Source organism: Mus musculus, chromosome 3 (genome assembly GCF_000001635.26).
Source record: "Mus musculus strain C57BL/6J chromosome 3, GRCm38.p6 C57BL/6J".
NCBI lineage: Eukaryota > Metazoa > Chordata > Mammalia > Rodentia > Muridae > Mus > Mus musculus.
The window spans coordinates 36,475,928-36,498,116 of NC_000069.6; the positions used below are offsets into that span (position 1 = coordinate 36,475,928).

Below are 22,189 nucleotides of genomic sequence, written 5' to 3' on the forward strand. Positions count from 1 at the left end.
CCTGCGTGGGGCTTTTCGCTCACTCTTCGCTACGCTGGAGGCGCTGCAGGCCCAGGGGTCTGGGTGTGTCTAGAGAGTTAGGGACTGTCACAGCGGCACCTCACAGCGTCTTGCACCGCACTCTAAGCATGGGACAGTGAGGACCTTTTCCAGACTGCTTTCCAAGTGTTTCGTGCTAGTGTTTGCCTCTGGATGTCCGTGTAGCTGATGGGCAGCTCTTTTAAGAGCTGTACCTGGCAGTGTCAAAGCCTCAGAGCGGAAATGGTTTCACTTCCAAACTCAGCCTGTAACTTCAAAGACCCCAGGTGCAAGGTGACTAAGATGGAGCTTCCCCGCCCCCCCCCCGCCCGCCCCCAGGCCTAAAGACGCTGCAAAAGGATCGCGGATGTTCTAGAAGGATCAAAATCAGGTTTTTGAGCAAGAAGAAGCTAACCGAGGGTGGGGGTTGGGGGAGCCTTGCCACATGCTGAGTCTGGCCCTGATAGGTAGACTGATGGTTTTCTGGAAAAGCAGACAAAACTGCCGCTGAGGAGGGGAAGCCTGCCATTTTCCCTTGTGTACCCTTGTCCTATTGCTTTTCCTGTTCATGCGCCCCCTTCTCTGGGGACCTAGCCGCTCCCACAGCCTTAGACATTCCAGCACCTCTCCCAGGGAATTGTAATTTCTAGACTACTTTGGTTTTTGTTTTGTTTTGTTTTGTTTGCCTACACTAAGGGATCCTCTCACTTGACCCTTCAAGTACGGTTATGACTTCGATGCAACCATTTCCCTGCCTCCTCGCCCCCGCATTCCTTTAAGGCCCACCTATCTCTCAGTCGCTCACACTTATCTACTTTCTTTCTACTAGCATCTCCTTCAGTCTTTGACCTAAGTATTTTTTTTTCTTACATCTACTCAACTCCGTGTCCTCCTTCTCTGGAGTTAAGACCGCAGAAGCCTGTTTAACAGTGCTGTGGAAAACTGCCTTACGGCTGGCAGTGACTAGTGATCCGCCCTGCAGCCAAGGAGTAACATAAATTATTAGACCCAGACCTTTGATCTTCCCCAGCAAATGTTGCCTTTACATCCTATTACAATTAGCTTATTCACCTGGACCCCAGTCTGGAGGAGCAAGCTGACTTTCCGTGTTGAAAGGCAGAGCTCATGCATGAGAGGGCAGAGGAACACTATTTCCCAAGAAGGCTTTTCAGAAGCCTTTCCTACTAGAGGGAAGGAAGCCTGACTGAATGCTATTGAGTGTTCTGAGCACCTAGGAGACATTCATAAAATGGCCTACCTTAATATTCTAAATATAGCGTAGCACTGAGGAGAGGGCACACTGTGAAAGAAAGCACGAGATGCTGTAACTTGGTTTCTTACAAGCAATAGAATTTTATTTCTCAGCTGTTTGGAAGCTGGAAAATTCAAGATCAAGGCTCTGCACATTCAGGGTCTGGTGAGGGTCGGCTTCCTCAGAGAACCTCATCTCACTGAAGCATCACATGGCACAAGATGCTCACTGGCCTCTGAAGCCTCCTTTATCAGGGCATTACTCCCAATCACAAAGTGGAATGTCCATAATTTAACGCTTCTTAAAAGCAATCCTATGATCTTGGAAGCTGGGTTTTCAGCATATCAGTCTGGGAGTGATTCACCAGATGACATCTTCAGAACGGTGTCTGGAGCCACTATGCTAACAGCCTGTGGATGTGTTGTCCAAGAACTTAAAAGCAGAGACTCTGGAGATTCATAACATTAGATGCCCTTCCATTATTTTTATTCAAAACATTTGTATTTAACAAAAAATAAAAAAGCTAATCAACTTCCCAACAGGAGACTAGACTGTGGATCTTGGATAAATAATTACAATATGTCATAGGACTCTTTCAGAAAGAATGCTTTGGTCTTTAAAGGGCTAGCCAGGCCTAAGGGTGTAGGCCTATTGATGTAGCTGCTTAGGAATCTAAGTCAGGGAAATGAAAAAGTCAAAGTCAGTCTGGTCTACAGAGGGAGTTCAAAGCCAGCCTGGGGAACTTAGTGGGATTCTGACTTAAAATCCAAAGTAAAGTTAGGAAGGGGATGTAGCTCTGGGGTCCAGTGCTTTCCTACTGTGCACACGACCCTGGATTTGGTCCACAGTGCTGCAATAAACAAACAAACAAATAAATAAGCAATGAGAGGATCTTCAAAATACACTTAGGAAAGGACAGATATCCTGTGTCTCATTTGCTGCTGGACCTTGAGCCCCTCCCACAGTACAGGCCTTTGAGGAGTTCACACTAGTGTGGCTGTGAACAAAATGACCTAATGGCTCACAGCTTTAGGGACTCTGCTCCATGGTTGCTTGGCCCACACTCCTGGACAGACTATCATGTCGGCAGGAGTATGTGGTGAAAGAACTTCTTCGCCTCATGATGGACAGGGCAGAATGGGGAAGGAGACCAGATGTAATCTTCAAATTTCTATAATCTCCCCAAAATGGCACCACCAGCTGAGAACTATTAAACATAGAAGCCTATGGGAGACATTTCATATTTAAAGCATATGAATACATCAGAGCATGAATGCAGTGTAAAATGGGTTTATTGCCTTTCAACAAAGGTTACAACTTACCACAAATTCCTAGTATTCAGAATTATTAAGTGATATCAAAATAAACTTTGAGAGAACTTTCCTAGACGAATGGATGTATTCTCAGACAGTGTCTGAATCTGTAGAAGGCCATTCGTGATTAAAACTGTGTCTTATGATCATATTAGTATGCAACCTTGGATGGTGATTTGATTTTTCCCTTGTTTGGGGTATTGGCTGGAATTACAGGAGCTGCCTTCTTCAATTCTTGAAATAACAGAATGATTGACTTCAATTCCTCGTGCCTCTTTCTCCTTCCAAAAACTGTGGCCACCGAACCCAGCCCTCATTTCTCATGCTGATGATTCAATCCCTACCCATCCCACTCAAAAATGAAAATACATCTCTCTAAATCCATTCACAGCTCCGGAGCTGTGAGCCTAGCTACCGGCTACCAACACACCATCGCCCCACACACTCCACCTCATTCCAGCCTCCAGTCCTGCTAACATTTGCATCTTTCACTCTGTTCATTCATCCATGAATGTATTTTATGCCTTGCCTTTGACACTGAGAGCACAGGGGGTGGGAGGAAAGGTACACCGAATCTGTCTAGCTAGCACGCAGCCTGGCAGGTTAAGCAAGCTACTGGGTAGTGAGGGAATCAGTCAGGGAAAGCTCCGCATGGCAGTAGGAAGGTCTATGTGTCAGCTTAGCTGGGCTACAGGGTACCCAGATGTCTGGCTAGATGTCGCCTCTATGTTATGTCTATGAAGGCATTTCTGAAATAGCCTAGCATTGGATTGGTAAACTCTGTAAAACAGACACCTCCCTGGTAGGCCTAACCCCCTTTGCTAAGGGCTTAAATAGAACAAAAGGCCAGGAGGAACTGGTTCGTTTCTGCCATACTGCTGGATGGTAGTCTTCCTCCCATTGTGCTTCAGGTTCAGGCTTTCAGACTGGAATTAGGATTTACTCATGATTCTCCTCTGTGCTCTCCCACCAGCCTCCCGACCTCCTGCATACGCATGGCAGATGGTACAACCCTTTGCTTCTCCAGCCACATGAGCAATTTCTTATCAGTCTCTGTGTATGTATGTGACGTATGTATTTCATTGGTCTTGTTTTTCAAAGTTTTACAAAAGGGGGAACGATTTCATATACTAGTTAATTTGGGGTGGGGGGAAGGGTGTTCCATTCACAATAAGCAATTCTCCAACTCCTCAGATACTAATTGTATAAACTCCAATTGAATTTTGACTCTACCTGGGGAAAAGATCTACCTGATAGACTATGGGTTTAGTCCCATAAGACTATCTTCATTTCAGACACCCATTGTGAGTCCTGGGTTGAAAAAGAAAAAAATAGATTTAAAAGGAAAAAAAAAAGGAGATTTACTTTATGGACATAAGCATGTTGATTCCATGTATCATGTATATATACCATGTGCATGTCGGGTGCCAAAGGAGGTTAGAAGAGGATGTCAGATCCCCCAGGAACTAGAGTTACAGATGGTTGGGTCACCTTATGGGTGCTGGGAATCAAGCCAGATCCTCCGCAGAAGCAGCGAGTGCTGAGCCAATTTCCTAGCCCCCCTCATCCAACAATTTTGAACAATGGCTATATATCAGGTTTCCTACAGCCTCTTCCTCAGGTTTCATATAAAATTGAATGGTGAGTCACAAGACTCAGTAAGAGATTTACGTCTACTTATCAATTCATTATAAAAGCTATTATAAAACCTATTACAAAAGATACAGTGGAAAGGAGATATGGGGCAGGCACTGAGACCTCAGCCCCACCCTGCTTGTGTGCTGGCAGCCTATAACAAGGAGTGAGGCTGCAGGGGCAGCCATTCTGGTGTTTCCACTAGAGAGACATACCGTACATGTATGAGCAAGATGTGTGTGTTGCACCATCCACTGAAAGAGAAGCCTTTAGAGTCAGCATTTAGGGTGGGCAGTTAGAGGCTTAACCTTGCCCTGCTGCTCCTGGTGCCTCAAGGAGACACCATGAAGGACTCACCACCACCACCACCACCACCACCACCACCACCACCACCACCACCACCACCTCAAGGAGCCCCTCAGCTTATCTCAGCACTTTGATTGCACCACAGGGAAAGCCCTAAGTGTCATACAATCCAGCAAGCCTGTTCCGGATTCCTGACCTACAGTCATAGTAAGATCCTGTGGCCTTGAGGGTAAGCTATTACAAAGGCATAATTAATGTTCAAACAGTCTGTGTTGGAGGTCAACATGACTGAAATTCCAGGGCCACCTTCCAAGGTCATGATATTCATGGATTTTAAATAATGTCTGTGACCTATCTTTATTTTCCCCACTTCTTCACTTTCAGATACGGTTTAAAGTATTGTGATGAAGAACAGTTCCAATAGGTTACCTGGGGAACAGCTTGAATGGGTTATACAGGGAACAGAGGATTATCTGGGGGTAGTTTGAATGGGCTACATAGGAACAGCCTCAGTGAGCTATCTGGGGAACAGCTTGAGTGGGTTATCTGGGGATAGCTTGAGCCGGTTGTCTGATCAGTGTCTGATAGAATGACATGCAAAGAACAGTTCCAAATTTCTTTCACGGCTTACATGGCTTTAAAGACTCTGGAAAGGAAACAGACAGTCTCTTCATCTGAGCTCCCACCTTTCTAGAAAACCCATGTGAATCCTACAAAGTCCCTAGGAAACCAATCAAGAAATCTGAGTCGCATTTTTATAATCTGTCAAGGCCCTGGTTTTGATCTTCTGCACTGGAAGAAGGTAGGTGAGTAGGTGAATACTATGTAGTTCATTCTTACTCAGTAGGAAAAAAGAAAAAAAAAACAAAACAGAGAAACAAAGGAAGGAAGAAAAAAACTGTTGAACAAGAGGAATGAGACTTAGGAAGGACTAATCTATTGTTTCCATCTAGATGAAGTTTAGTAATAAGTCAGAAGGGCTGCTTATTTTAGGGGAGGAATTTATTAGTTGACTAAAAGCACAAGAGAGAACAGTTTCTAAAGTGATGCGAGGTTTGTGGATTTAAATATAGTCACAAAAAAAAGAATGTTTTCAGCATTTACTAGTAAATAAACATAAGGTTCCTATTTCAATATATGTGTATAGATGATGTAAAATTGCATGCAATTCCAATATAAAAATGTGCTTTTAAAATGTAGGTTTCAGAACACCCAAGTAAAGCAAAGCCCGTGTTTCCAAGGACTTTCAGAATCTGCCCTTGAGAAGGGGAAGCCCCTGGCGCCTCAGCTGGGATACAATCTTTTCTCCTCACTTTTCTCCCAGCAAAGAAAAAACGTAGGCTGCAGAAGAAAGGGCCCTCCAGGGTATAAAAGGCCCAGCACTCGGTGTGTTGTGGGGCGCGTTTGCTGGCCACAAATGACTCATCGTCCAGGAATCCCAAGAGGCCACCCGAGGAGGACTTCAGCTCAGAAGGGAAATGAAGAGGGAAAACATGCTAACAAAGCCTTCCCAGTTTTAGTCTGAGGCTTCTCTAGGGACGCCTGTGCTGCAGCTGTAACAGACAAGGATGGCCATGTTAGCAAGAGAGGAGCCCTGTGGAGCCGGTGAAAGCCAATGCGGTGTCCTAGTTCAAGGAGGCTGCAAGCCAGCTGGCTCACAGGTCACGAGCCTGCCTTGAGGCATTCCTAATCAAGGTAAAGGCCTCTCTGTGGTCCCCTGGGTCTGTCCAGGGCACGCCTTATCATTGTATTTTATGTCCAGAAAGTAAAACTACAGAATCCATTGCTATGCTCATTTGTATATAACATATTCACAATTATGAATCTAATAAAAAGCAACATACAGCATTGTTTGGCATGTCTAAGTTTGATATAGCTATTATTATACATGCTTTTAAACAGTTTTTGTACTCTACATTATGTTTCAACATATGAATGAAGGCAATGTGGGCACAGATGCACATGATTAAAAAAATGAATATATCTGACGTCATAAAGATTCTAAGTTCTGAATGTCAAACCAGTCTATAACTCAAGCTAAAGAACATAAGCTGCAAGATGTTATTTCTTTTCAACATCTAGTATGTTGAAAAATACTAAACTAAAATAGTTATATTTAACTGTTTATTAGCACGTGTTTGTGTATATGATGGGGGACTACAGGCTCTGGCTGTCACGTAGAGGTTTCAGAGGAACTTCGGGGAGTCAGTTCATCCCACTTCTACATGGGTTTAGGGATGGAACTCAGGCTGCCGGGCTTTCCCTGCAAGCGCCTTACCCACTGAGCCATCTTGCCAGCCCTGCAATTTAAAAGTCAAAAATGTTTGCTGCCTCTATAGTTAAAAAGCCTTTTGCCTTACTAGAGCCTGCCAACTTCCGTCCTCTGGAAGTATATTTTTTTGACGCTCTCCCCCCACCCACCCCCCATTTTTTCCCTTCTGGAATTAATTTCTATGTTAGCTACTATAACTATACAGAATTTTAAAAAGAATAATAGCTAATGAGCCTACACACCAGTTAACGATCTAGTGATCTCCCCATGCGTTCCAATCGTTACAAATCCTGGTTGGAACCCTAGCCAGTGCTTACATAACCGTGGTAAACAAACATACGTCAGAAAGGAGTCCAGGGAGCAAGCTGATTCTACTTGCCCACTGCTTCCCCGTTGTCCTCAATGCCTTCATCTGTGTCTGCAGCTTTCTTATCTTTAAATTCCTAGAGGAATTCCTTTCAGACATGCAAACTCACAACAGTGCGGGAACCTTCCCGTGGAAACATCATTCCAGCTGTTCAGTGGAGTGGTCTGTCCCGGCCAGTCCCTCCCCACCAGAGAGTTCTAAATCCAGCAGCCCCCTTGGGTCATGCAGCCTGGAATGAGTGATTGCCTACCCAAATGCTCTTGGACCCTAGTTCGTCTTTTTCCTGGCTCGTTTGCTGACTTTATGGATCCCGTAGTCCAGTATTTTTCCTGATAAAGACTGGAAAGGGGTGGTAAACTTTTAATAACTTGCATATCTGAACCTACCTTGTTGCTGACTAGGGACCCAGGCTTGGGAAGGACTCTAGGCTTGATGTCATTTTCCAGAAGCCATTCTGGCTCTTGCTCTTTTTAATCTCTGGGGCTCTGTAGCATCTTTTCACATAGTACTCAGGAACGACTTTTCAAATATCTCCCTGAAAATATCTCACCCCATTCCCCATATATGTGAATTCTATTCCTGGAATGCCTCTTATTAGTGTTGGGCTTCATGAATTCTAATGAATTCTCTTTCTATTTCTTAAATTTTTATCGTCTTTCTGGACAACTTCCTAAATTTCACCCTCCAAACTTCTGAAATATTCTACTACATTTACTGTCAGAAAGCTATATTAGAGTCTCTGAACAGTTTTATACCGCAGCTTCCTCCCATTACCCCAGGCACGTCTCTTCTTACCCACATGAAGACAGTAATAACTATAGGGATTTGTGTTTGTAAGATTCCTTCCTCTCTGAGTTCAGCTGCTGCTTCTGTGTATCTATTTTGTTTGTTTATATCCATCAAGATATATGTTCAGCTTGAATGTCTGATGATTCACATTTAAAAAAAAAAATCTCTCCTTAGTGATACCTGCCTGCAGTGTCAGCTCTTAAGAGACAGGTGAAGTTTGAGAACAGCCTAAGCCTCGTAGCAAGACCCTGTCTCCAAAGAAACAAACAAATAAACAAACAAACGGTAGAAAAGAGGTTGGAACACACCCCTAGAGTGAGCTGGGCAGTTTAACTGTGTTAGATTCTTCTGGGTTTGCTCCCAGCCAACTACCCCAGTAAAAGTTTGGGTGCCAACTCGCTTCATTCACAGATGTGCAGTAAATCCTCTTATTCAACCTTTATTCTGATGTCTCTAACATATTTCTGAATTTCCTTGTTTCAGACCACCAGCCTTCCTGATTCCAACTGAGTTTTCCACTCTCTCTGCCTCCTAACATTGGTTTTAAAGCTAACCCAGCTCATTTCCAGAATTCCACAGCCACATATGCTTCACGCCTATTTTTATGACTGCATGCCTTGTTAGCTATATAAAATCGCTTCGCAGTCACTTTTTATAATCTTGGGAGGGATAGTGATGAACATGTATTCATGCTGCCATTTTTAATCTGAAAGTCATCCCTTTTCTCACCCGTATTTCTTGTTAAATCAGGGGTAGGCTGAGGTGAGGCCTCTAACCAACTCAGTTCAGTCTACTGTAAACCCTAACACAGAGTAGGAGCTCGCTGAGCACATGAGGACCTGCATCCAGTTCAGTGGTATTTATTGAACATTAACCAAGTTTCTCCAAAGCATCACACATCTCCCATTTCATCTGCTTGATTATTCCTCTAGAGAACATGCAGGGCTATTCCTAGTTTGATATGCAAAACCTTACATCTTTAGTAAAACTAAAATGCAACATAAAATACTGGGTCAAACATGGTGGTACTGTTGTCACATCATTTCTATAAATGCAGAAGGACAGGCTACACTTCTCTTCCCAGAGACAGCGAAGCCCAAAGGGGGAAAAATCATTAGCTAGCGTGTGTAGACAACTGGGAGCATTTTACAGCTGGAGAGAGACCCAGGGCCATGTGTGCACAGGGTTTACATGTCTGCTAGGCCACATGCAGTTTCTTCTCTTTAGACTGGAGCAGGAGCAGGGCAAGCCCTTCGCCCTTCATGAATGAAGTGTTCAGAGGAAGGCAGGACTCTAAAGGGAACATGGGTTATGAGCAGCCAGGAAGCACCCACTTGGGAGTACATCTTGAGTGGATGATTCCCCCACCCCAACCTTGATGCTTTGGCAATTCATAAGCTTCTTGCTGCTAATATACAACCCCAAGAAAACCCCAAATTTCCTGAGGTTTTATCACCCAAAGTAAAATAGAAATTTAGAATTAAAGTGTTTAGTTATAAATATGTTTCCACAATCTCTTGATCAGCTCTTTTATTTTACTTTATTCTTTCGTTTTGAGACAGGGTTCCACTATGTAGCTCTGGCTAGCCTGGAATTCACTGTGTAGACCAGGCTATACTCAAATTCTCAAACTAATGGTGATCCTTTTGCCTCTCTCTAGTGCCGAATTTCAGGTGTGTGCTATCATCCCCAGCCTCGGTCTCATATACACTATCCAATCTGGGGATTCTGATCACCTAATAGCCATTTTAGAATCCACAGATATATGGCTGACAAGATGGCTTAGCAGGTAAAGGTGCTTACTGGCCACCTTGAGTTTTATCCCTAGGACCCACATGGAAAGAAGGAAAGAACTAACTCCCACATGCTGTCATCTGACCTTCATTCTTGATTGACATGGCACGTGAACATACACACAGAGAGAGGAGAGACAGACAAACAGACAGAGAGACAGAGACAGAGAGACAGAGAGAAATAAAAACAAATATGATAAAATTTTAACTTCATAAAAAGTCACAGAATAATATTTTAGTGGCCAGTAACCGAGTATGTTAATATACCAACATGCTAATTTAAGGCAAGTCATCTGTAAAATTAAACACACAATGAGACATATAGATTCTTCATCCAAAGTTTATAGTGGATTATTATTAATCTCTTGGGTTGGTTGGTTTGATTTGCTGTTTCTTGAGACAAGATCTCATGAAGTTCAGGCTGCCCTTGAACTCCTGATCTCTCTGCCTTCGCCTCCTAAGTGTGGCTGCAGCCATGGTCACCATGCTCATACTGTTATCAATAGAAAGAAATACAGAATAAAAGAGAAATCGTCTGCTATGAATGTATGTCAGAAACCCCTTCAGCTGAGATAAAGGTTAGGGTTAGAGACGTGCAGGGGCTGCTGGGAAGGCTGGCTAAGGCCACAGATCAGGATCACTCAGAAGCTTGGAAGGGTTGCTGAGACACTGGGGGTTGAGCAAGATGACCCCAGGGAAGGAGGCACCCTGGAGAAGCCTGTTTTGAAACTGGCTTTTCCTTTGGACAGCGGCTCACTCTGAGCACTGGGGCAGAGGTCAAGAGGCCAGGCAACGACCAGAGGAGAGCCACTAAGGGCGAGGAGACTGCAGAATCTTGGCCTTTGGGGTCCTAACAAGAAGGTGTAGAGCTTAGACCGGGCTGGTTTTCTACCAAACTATTTACCAAATTCTGGAGCTTCGTGAAAAATCAAGCAGAAAGCTTCTCTGATAATGAGCATGCTACTTATCAAAACCTACTGTAATAAGTGTACTTAAATGTTTTAACCTCCCATCTAGCCCACCACCCACCAGAGGTAGTGCAAAGTAAAGGTTAATGGGGCAAAGGAAGATGTGGACCTGTTTAGAAATAGTTTGGGGGAGTGAATCCAATCTGCACTGTCAGGATAGCAGCAGTTCAGCTCACAGGAACCCTCAGTGGTAGGTAAATCCACTCACAAACATCATTCATGAATTAGCAAGGGTGGTGTGCTACAGAAGAAACCACGAGGCTCTGCCAATCCGCCCAAGTCTACAGAATCGTCAAGAAGCTGCCAAACACCACCAGAAGTTCTTTGGTGCATTTCTCTCTCTCCAAAGTCATGACAAATGATGATCAGCAAAGAATGACAAGGGGAACCGATACCACACAGTGTCTGTTGGGTTATATTTATACTCTTTCCACACATCGAATGTTCTCCCAAGCATCTGTTCTAGCAAAGCATTGCATGCCCTTTTTCCAGGCAGCTTCCAGAAAAACGTTATGTGTCTGTTCTCAGCAAAGCATCTTCCCATGAGTCTGCTTCAGCAAAAATATCCTCTCATAAGACAGTTTCCAGAAAAACATATGACAGAACTGAGTCTCCAAAGAAACCAAAAAATTTCATTTCATGAACACCTGGGCCTTTTGTTTTGTCTAAAAAAAGACTCATTCAGGAGAATTGCCATGGTGAACACCCAGGCCCTGGTAGACCCTGGATGGAACTCATCTATAACCAGCTGAGTCTGAGACAGAAGAGAGCCTCCAAGGACCTTATGGAGAAGGGACTCCCTCCATGACTTCTGGCAAAGCTATAGAGACTGAAAACACTGACACTTCCAAGGTTTGGGAAAGAGGGTGGTCTAGGTGGGCAAGAAGAGTGTTAGGGAAGGAGCAACGCTCTGCTTGATGTGTTAATGTGATGTGTGTGCATGTGCAATGCCGGAACATGCAGCGTATGCACTGTAAAGAGCGAGGTCTGGGTGGGTGGTAAGCTTTGGTCATCGGATGATCGTGATGCAAGTGCAGGCTCAGCAGTTCACAAAAGTACTACCAAGATAGACGATGTCATAGATGGGGAAGACTCTGTGTGGACGAAGACAGAGATCTCTACAGTTACACTTAATTTTGCTATGACTCTAACACTAGGTATTGTGAGGTCTCCACCCCGGAAGACTGCTCAGACATGGGTTTAAGCCAATAGAAAGTCTTTATTAGCTGACCAGTAACTACAAAGGGTGTCCAAATTCTAGTATAGCACTGAATCTTTCTTAAAGTGAGCTTTCTAAAAAACATAAAAACCATGTTCTAGATTGACATACTTCAGTTAGGGAGAACAGTTAGCCAGAAGCAGAACTACAGAAGCCAAAAAGCAAGGTTGGTACATCTTGAGACTTTCCCAGAACTAGAGCGGCTGACAGATTAGGCCTTTGTTTCAGTTTTGGCAGATGGTGCTGTCTGCTACTGAGTTTTACAGTCTGAATGGCATTTCTATCATGGAGTCAGTTACGCTAAGGTCTGGGGCCCACTAAGGTCTGAAGCCCTGTTACATATAGTTTATGAAATAAAAACTAGCCGGGCAGTGGTGACACATGCCTTTAATCCCAACACTTGGGAGACAGAGGTAGGCGAATTTCAGAGTTGGAGGCCAGCCTGTTTTACAGAGTGAGTTCCAGGACAGCCAGGGCTACACAGAGAAACCCTGTCTCAAAAGAAAAAAAAAAAAAAAAAAAGAAAGAAAAAAAGAAAAAAAGAAAGAAAGAAAGGAAAAGAAAAGAAAAGAAAAGAAAAAAAGGAAAAGGAAAAAAGGAAAAGAAATGTGAAATAAAAACTATAGAAAGAAAAAAAAAAGAGGAAATAACAGAAAAAATAAAAGGAAGGCAGGCAGGCAGGCAGCCAACCTTCACTGCACCCTGGAGCTAGGTCAGTCTGTCAAAGTCTCAGGTGCCTAATGGAGAGAAGACCCATGTCCTTTGGAGATGGCTATGGCCGTGGCACTTGTGTGACTTTAAAATGCAACACCTGGCACTGAGTCAAAGGGAATTCCAAAAGATGGAGGGGGGATCCCTAGAAACCAAGAAGAAAAACACAGAATAGACATCTAATCCAAAGACTTTAGTTACCACAAGCAGTGTGACTGAGTTGTGGGGTCAGCTTAGATCCAACACAACACAAACACCAGGTCAATGCAGATGACAAAAATGTATTGTGATCCAGTCACTACTGATCCATCAGAACTGCAACCCCACCCCACCCCAGGCAGAATGTTCCAGAGCTTTTAAGCTTGAAAGCCACAAATATCTGTGCCAAGTTGCAACTACCTTTTTCTACCAATCAGGATTTAGGGATAGGGGATGTCGTTGGGAACATGTCTTTGTGGTACACATATCCTGTTCCCATTGGCTGAATTAGTCAGCTGTGGTGGGGTGACTTGCCTAGCATTCATGTCTCAACTTGCCAACCGGGATGTCAATTACCCACGTACATGTCTCTTTCTGCCAAATGGGATGTCAGCTACCCAGGGAAGTCTTGGGAGATTAAATTTTATCTGACCCCCTATTCAAAATGGTTTCAGTTTATTTCTTTTTTACAACTGTTAAGTTTGTTTCCTTGACAAGATGTAGAGTCATACATGAGGACCCTCTGGGCACGGCCCTGAGGTACTTTCCTAGGTTATTTGAAACAGGAAGCCACACCCCAAATAGGACCTGACCTGGCCTCTCCTTTCTGAGTTCACCTACCTATGCTGTTGCCGCCTCCACTGCTGCTGCTGCCACCACTGCTGTCCTTCGCTAACATCATAACCCAGATTCTTCTGTCTCCCAACATGATGTGGAGACCAGTTGTCCCCCCAGGAGCCCTCTAGGCCTTCAGCACCTGAATGGGACTGTGAAGTCATCCAGGCTTGCAGGACTAAGACAGACACTGTTGGACAAGCCAGGCTGTGTCATGTAAACCGATCAATCTACAAGTCTCTTTTAATACATACTCATTCTGTTGGTTCTGTTCCTCTGGAGAACTCTGACTAATACAAACAGTATATGTGACTAATACTTGTAGGAAAAACTGCAGCCAGCTGGTGGTGGCATGCCTTTAGTGTCAGTACTTAGGAGGCAGAGGCAGGCAGATCCTGTGAGTTCAAGGCCAGTCTGGTCTATAGAGTGAGTTCCAGGTCACCCAGGGCTACAAAAATAAACCCTGTCATTACTTAAAGCCAAATATATATTGGAAGTACAATATATACCCAAACCAGCTTCTCACATTTATTGTTTATTGCATGTAGAACATTTTTGTCATCTAATTCCTTATTACAGTCTGTGAAATAAATGCTATTATTGTCCCCTCTTTATGAACGAACAAACTGAAGTACACGCTGGTTAAATGGTTCTGGTCAAAGATTAGTAAACGGAAGAACTGGGATTCCAGCTCAGGGAGTGTAACCCGAGGACGTTTGTCTCCATCATGGGTCCTACTTACACACAACAGTTGCAGATGATCCAAAAGAATACGGAGGTTACTAACTTCCGTGTAAAGATATGCAATTTTTTAAATAGTGCTGCCCAATAGTTACTGGGTTGGAATTGTCTGAGAATATAAAAGAATGAGGAAAATATACTTCCTGTTAAGTAAATTTAAAAAGAAAACTCACAGAAAGAAGCATACAAATGAAAATGTGCTCAATATCATAAGCTCTTAAGTCATGTTGCAAACTTAAACATGTCCCACTTACCCACCATTGATCTCTGTGTGTCCTTGGCTATAAAATGACAAATTCCGTTCATTTGTCCTAGCTTTGGGTAGAATTCCAGCACACAGGTACTCTCTGCCCTAAGTAAAGCTGGCCCACACAGTCCTTGTGGATAGATGCCCATGCTGGCTCTAGTGTCTTACCATAAACAGTGCAGAAATGTATGTGAAAGGACAGCGGGCTCAAGACAGGAATCCGCTCCCCTCCCCTCAACCCTGCACTCTTTCCCAGTGCTTTCTTCTGGCCCAGAAAGCCTGCCTTTAGATTTAATTTCTTCAAGCATCTTCTAAGCAGCTGTCATTGTTCTTACTAGTACTAATTGATGACACTTCCATCCACCTGTGACGGCAGGAGGGTGGTGACGTTTTGCTGTGATGAAGTAACCACCTGTTAAGATGATTGTCAGAGAGCGTGTGGGTTTATTTATTTATTTTTTTGAATCATTAAAAGGTTAAAACAGCATCATCCACCTCCCAGACTCTGTTGAGGGTTTCATAAGAATAATAAGCTTGAAGACACTTGGGGTGGTATCAGGCACAAGGCAGATGCTTATAATGAATTTTAATGACTTTGACAGAAGACTTTGTGTATCCAGGAAGAGCGCTCACAGAAGCGCTTTTGTTTGACTGTCCTCTGTTCTTCCATTTAAACCAGGGTAACTCTTGTGTGGTACCTTGTTACTTATTTGCATTTCTAAAGATCCTTCAATATTGCAAGTAATGTTGCATTCAGGGACTTGGACTTTGAGGTAAGACACAATGTATAAGAGTTAGCAGAAGCCTCTTACAGTCTTACAGAGTGTGAGCCTTTGGTCTACAATGAAATAACAAGCCATTACCTTAGTAATAGCAGAGATCTTTAGAAGCCCCACAGGTTTGGGGCCATCCCACTCTGTGAAATTAAAAGGTGCCGGGTATGTTGGCATAGGCCAGATTCCTCACTGTGCTGATAGTTTCTCCTAGGTTGCTCTGACTAGCTCTCTGTTGAGTGTTTTCCTGGGCATGCAGGCTGACTCGTTCTCCATGAGTTCAAGTGTCCAGAAATTTGCACTCAAGTCTTCACTCACTGAAACACTGGCAGGCATATGACCTGAAGAGCCCCCATTTTTGCCTCATGGATAAATCTGTGCTGAGGGGAGGTGACCCTGCCTTTCTCACCATCTCCTGATTGTGGAGGGTGACTTACTGCCACTGGCTGATCCTGTGTGGAGGCCTGCTTCCCAGCCTGCCTGGCCTCCCCTGGTGCTGTGCAGGGAGGTAGGGAAGGGGAAATGACGGGTAAGGGAAGAATAGCAGAAGTTCAACTAGGAAGGAGTCTGAGACTCCTGATAACTGGGGGGTCAGTAGGGTAGGAAGAGATAGCAGTAACATTCTGGAAATTCCAGGAAAAGGCAGCTCAGCCAACCTCTGAGAAGCAACGGCATCGATCAGAGAGGTTCACACGCATGGATATCGCTCAGTGTCTTAGTTATTATTCTATTGCTGTGAAGAGACACTCTGATTACAGCAACTCTCATAAAAGAAATCATTTAATTGGAGGCTTGCTTATAGTTTGGGGGTTAGTCCATGGTCATTATGGTGGGGAGCAGACAGACATGCTGCTGGAGCAGTGGTTGAGAGCTTTATATCCTGATCTGTAGGCATCAGGCAGAGAGTGGTAGCAGGGGGACAGGGGACACAGAGAGACTAACCTGGTGTGAGCTTTTGAAATCTCAAAGCCCACTCCCAGGGACACACCTCCTCCAACAAGGCCACACCTGCCAATTCTTACCAAACAGTTCCACTAAGAGGGGAACTTAGCATTCAAACATATGAGCCTATGCAAGCCATTCCCATTCAAACTCCCAGGAGCAATGATTCTTCACAGCAGGAGAGATTGCTTCGATTCCCTTTCACCTACTTGTTTTTGCAATCCGTGAAATCCTCTTCCCCATCCTTCTCCTTGTTTTTCCATCTCTTCCATTCTCCCACCACACTGAGAGCTTCAGATACCCAGCCTGCAGTTGCTTTCAGTGCAAATATGATGTGTGTTGGCTGGTGTGATGCACAGCAGACCTCTGGGAAGTGTCACTTATGTACTTTTCTTCCCTCACAGTCCTCATGCCCTCAGGCTTATCCCTCATCCTTTTCCCAATACATTATCCACACCTCTACAGACTCTCTCCTCTCAGAACACAAAACACAGTTTCATGAGGAAGCCTGTTCTAGCGGGCTTGGAATTCACTATTATTGGATTCTGCAACAACCTTTCAAAATGCTTAAAACTCTGCCTATACATATTAACGCTGGTCCCAAAGAGATCGGTACGTGACACTTCCATTAAACTGTACTTTTGAGTGGGGAAGCACAGGATACAACAATAAAGTAGTGGCTTCTAGGGACTGCACTCTATTGAAACATCAAAATGGAAACTGATTTCCTATCCCTTAAGTAATTCCCCGATTGAAAGCCATAGAGCATTACAGATGGGCGTTTCCAGACCAAAGGCATTTCTCCAAACCACAGTTCTCTTCCAGCCCCATCAGGAGAAGAACACAAACATATGCCTGGTGGGCAGCCTGCCCCAGGAGGAGCCCCACCACTTCACATTTTCCCTAACAACACAGAAAACAAGTATTCAACAGAGAAAGTGGATCCACGGAGGAAGGGCGCAGCACCAGACATCTCTAATTACTTACAGCTCAGAGGGAAACTCAAGACCATCATCTTAAAGCCCAGTGCTGAAGGCAGCAAGTCACCACAGAGAAGAAACATCAAACCAGCACATTGTCTTTGCAGGACAGGGTAATGCTTATCACTTTCGCTGGGTTCGCTGATAAGAGCGATACACGCAACCACTTTGCTTCAAGTCTAATAGTAGCGTATTATTTTTCTTTCCCCAAAGATAATCCTGGCAATAAAATAATGGGATGAGTGACTAATGACAGCTTGAATCTTATCTCAATAGGTCTCACAATTACCTTAGCAATGGAGAACTCTTGCAATCTATGGTCTATATTCTGGAACAGCCTTGGACATTTTTCATTCATTCAAAGGTCTCTTTATCTCCCTAAGAAAAGTACCCAGAAAACTGTCATTGCCCTGTTAGTGTTTCCATTGTACCAAACACTGGCCTCTTGTTCTCATATCGTCCCATGAACATTCTTCTGTGTATGTCTGTGTCACCTGCTGGATCACAAGTCTTCTGAGGATTTGAAGTGAATTTTATTCTCAATTCTCAGAGTCTCAAACACACAGGAAACAAATGTCTGTTCAGTACATGTTTGTCGAGAGTGGGGCTTTATTAATTAGATGTCCTTGTTTCAACTGTGGCACTTTACAAATAATTCATTTGTTTTCATCTCCATCCAGGAAGTTAATGATAGAGCCTCCTTCGCAGGGTTGTTGAGCGTGTTCTTAATGTTCAGTGTGCACTCACTGTTGCTATGGCCATTGTTGCTAGGCAGCACTGAGACATCATCACTCACAATGCTGGAAGAAGTGCTACCTGAGATCAGAGTCCTTTGTAAACAGAGCCTCTGAGAGAAAAGAACTCAGCCAGATCTATGTCATGGGGCATACAGTCAAGAGAATGATATCTCGGGGCTCTGTTATCCAGGAGTGAAGCTTGCACTGTGTGTGTTTTTGTATTTTAGGGTTTTGACTTTATTTAAGCTTCTTATGTGGGACAGAGAAGTTATTCTTATCATTGTCATTCGTCAAGAGGAGGAAAATGAGACAGAGGTTAAATGGCCAAAGATAATGTTCTCGTAGGTGAGTCACTGGCCACAGATGCCCTGAGTTTGCTTCAAGTTGTAACAGAACAAACAAACCACAGGACTGTCATTAAATGTTTCCTAGAGGCCTGGGTTAGACCCAATCAGGCTCTTTCCTGTTCCTGTGCCCACCTGCCCTCAGTCCACCACAACATCTATTCTATTTTCCCTTCCCAGGGAGATCCGTGCATCCCCTCCTGAGCCCTCCTTGTTATTTAGCCTTTCTGTGTGTGTGTGTGTGTGTGTGTGTGTGTGTGTGTGTGTGTGTGTGTGTATTAGTTATTTTAGCTTGGTGTTTTTGTGGGACTCCTAACAGAGGGAGCAGGGGTTGTTTATGATGCTTTTGCTGCCTTTAGAACCCCGTCCTCCTACTGCATTGCCCTGTCCAGTCTTATTATAAAGAGAGTTGCCTAGTCATATTATAACTTAATATGCCATGTTTGGTTGATATCCCTGGGAGGACTGCGCCATTCTGAAAGGTAATGGAGGAGGAGTGGATGAGAAGGAAAGAGGTGGCAGGGCAGGGGGCTGAGAGGAGAGGAGTGAGGGGACATTGTGGTTGGGATGTTATATATGAGAGAATAAATTAATAAAACAAAGTTTCCTGGGGTAGCACCCAATTCAGCCTGTGTTACTGCTGAGGGGCCAGGAACAGTGACTCACCAAACCATGTGCTTGTTAGGGTTTCCTCCAGCCACCAGCAGACGTGCTGGAATTACTTCTGTGAGGTACAGAATACAATTTCTTTTTAAAAAGACTATAAGCCAAACCATTATTAGATATTATACAGCCATAATAAAATACCAATGCATAAAATCTCCCCTAGCAGTTTCCATCAAAATTGTACTACATCCAGCTACAAAACAGAAGTGAGGGGGCCTCAATATATTATAGCCCACCGTTAGTCACAGATCATTTATTAAGTAGACAAAAAAATACCCAGGCGTTTTTAACTTTCATCAGAGTTGTGTGAGGGGAAACTGCTTGTGGCCCCAGACAAGGAGAAAGTACCCAGCCTCAATGCCAGTCCTGCCAAAGCTGACTATCTGGGAAGCTGCATTTTCTATTAGACAACCAGCAATGTCTGGAGACTTTCTTTCAGCTTACCCTGGACCCAAACCAAAGTGATCAATATTTCCATGTCAGAAGCTTAGCCCTGTGGTGGTGACCTCCATCTTGCTTCACAATATATTGGCAAAGTCAGGTTGGCCGGAAAATAGGCAGGTCAAGGGTGCCGAAAAGTAATGGTTTCGCTTTTAAAATCCTGAGCTAATGGCTAATTTAATATCCTGAGCTGAGCTACTTGTAATGCCTGTACCTCCTCCCTGGAGGTGGCACAGGACCAATAGCTAATGATTCCTTAGCTATCTTTTATTTAGTAATGACAACAGCAGCAATCATGGCTGGACATTTGCTAACTGCCTGATATGAATCACGTCAGCTTTGTGCTGTTATCCCAGGGCTGTGACCTCTCTTGGCTGGAGAAGCGCCTCAATTGATAGGAAGCAGGAAGCAGCGCCACCTGGCGGACTCTGTCTGAAGTGTGTAAGAGAATCAACTCACAGAAGTCTCACTTCAGTGTGTGCAAGGGACCTGAGTCGTCTTTCAGGCCTGCGCAGTTCTCTGATGGCTCCTGCCTGTTAGGTCTCAGAGAAACTCAGGACAAAAGGCTAACTGAAATGCCTATTTAGCTCGCAAAAGCGGATGCTAGTGGCCAGGCTCTCTCAGCATCTCTCAGTACCACCCCCTACCTCCCGCCCCAAACCTCTCCAGCCTCTGAGCATCATTGTTCTTGTTTCTATATAACCCACCCATTTTGACCTCTGGCTTTCTTGGTTACCCTTTGGACTCTTGGCCTCTTGGTTCTTCTTCTTCTCCTGGTCCCCTCTCTTGTCTCTCTCTCTCTCTCTCTTTCTTCTTCTTCTTCTTCTTCTTCTTCTTCTTCTTCTTCTTCTTCTTCTTCTTCTTCTTCTTCTTCTTCTTCTTCTTCTTCTTCCTCTCTTCTCTCCCTCCCATCTCTCCTCTCTGCTGGCCATGTTCCGTCCATCCGTACTCGTCCAGATGCCTCTGGCTCTTCTCTCCCTCCTATCTACAATAAAAACCTTCTCTCAACCATACCTAGAAGGGACCATGCCCGTGTTTTCATTCACTGCCCTCAAGGGATCTGCAAAAACAAACAAATTATAACGTTCTACTTCATGAATGCTCACATTTAGAGACTGCTCCCCGCGCGCCCAGATAGAATTAGATGTTCCGTTTTTCTCAAGGGGCAGGGGTATCCTTTAAGGAAAGACTTTTGGTCCCGGGCCTAATGTTGGGAACACTGCGTTACTTGGCAGCTTTGGTTGCCAGTGAAGAAGGCCAGTGCCAAGAAGAGCCGCTAAGACAGAGTTTAGTGACTTTCTCAGGCTTAGCCTTTCAGGTGGGTTTTGGCCTGGCAGAGAGACAAATTTTTTTAGCTGGGTCCTGGATCCCAGTAGGAAAGGCATTATTTATTGCTACTAAATAAGAGACTTTCCATACTAAGACTTTCTGCTTGAGTTAGTGGGTAGTCACTTCCAGCCGCCTGTCCTGGGTGAACATTGATGCCTACCCTTGTGCACGGAATTGCTAGAATAGTCCTCTGCCCAGGTTTGGAGACAGCCTGCTGTGGACAAAGCTGTTTCAGACCCAGGATTCAGGACTGAAGCGTTCACCAGGACGGAAGAGGCTCAGGCAGAGAAAGCCCGAAAGCCCGAAGCTGAACTGGCTTCTCAGACTTTTCTGAAGAGCTTTTGCGACTTTGGGGCCCACAGCTTTGCCACGTCTGCAAGAGACAGCGGCGAGATGCCGCCCCCAAGCGGCTTCATAGAGTCATGACTCAGATTCCTTTTATAACCTACCGCATCCCTGATGCATGATTCCCTGAAGACAAGTGGAGCTTCCTAACACACATACACACACACACACACACACACACACACACACACACACACGCCGTAACATGTAGGTAACAGCAGGAATCTAGCAGCGTCAAGTAGTTTATGGTTGTTTTAAAATCAGGAGTGAGGAAATTAATAATAAATAATTTCTCTAATGCCTGTCTAACCAAACTAGTCTAGAAAGGCAAAGTTGCTTATTCATAAGAAAAAAAACTGTTTCTTTTAACTTTAAAAGTAGAGAGAGCCTGGAATGGTGACCCACACCTTTAATCTCAGCACGTGAGAGGCAGAGCCAGGAGGATTTCTGAGTTTAAGGCCAGCTTGAGCTCCATAACAAGTTCCAGGTCAGTTAGGGATACACTGAAAACGTGTCCATAGAGAGGGGACGAGAGCCTGGGAGATACGTGGGTGAGACTGTTGCCACACAAGCTTAAGGGCACCAGGTCAGACTCCCAAAGCCTACACAAATGTCAGGTAGATGTGATGGCCCATCTGTAATTCCAGTGCTTAGAAGGCAGAGAAAGGAGTTCTCCAGCTAGCTAGACTGGCTGAATCAGGGGACTCTGTGTTCAAGTACAGGACCATACCTGAATATCTAAGATGGGAAGGAATGAGGCAGACACTGGACATCAAACTCTGGCCTCCACATGCACAGGGGCACTCACGCAATCAGCACAGACACCTGCATCAGCACCCACACACATAGTAATGCACACTGTGCACACATACACAGAAGACCAAGTTCATGTGTTCACAAATACAAAATTCTTGGCAGCCTTCATGTGAGAAACGCTTGATTTGAAAACAACCATTCCTTCCTGGAGAAAAGGACTCGTTTGCTACTTCAACCTTCTTTGCCTACTCCTTTATTTGCATTTTACTTTGTGTTGCTCCTGCCTTAAGCTTTGTTTGAAGTGAATCAAATCACATACACTTTTTTACAGATGCTCCAACACATTTTGAGAGAAGCCTGGCCTGTATATATCTACTGCCTGTTTCCCGTGCATTTTTAAAAAGTGATTTTCACACTTCTGCTTGAAATGAC

The 22,189-nt window shown here is 44.3% G+C and overlaps 1 protein-coding gene across 1 annotated transcript; it reads left to right on the forward strand.

The window, feature by feature from the left end:
* The first annotated feature begins 9 nt into the window (after positions 1-9).
* Positions 10-6,372, forward strand: 1810062G17Rik (RIKEN cDNA 1810062G17 gene). Its single transcript, NM_028183.1, has 3 exons — positions 10-312; positions 3,557-3,640; positions 5,849-6,372. Exons 1-3 carry the CDS (start codon positions 208-210, stop codon positions 6,047-6,049), a joined length of 390 nt encoding a protein of 129 aa, NP_082459.1. The 5' UTR covers positions 10-207; the 3' UTR covers positions 6,050-6,372.
* The last annotated feature ends 15,817 nt before the right edge of the window (positions 6,373-22,189 follow it).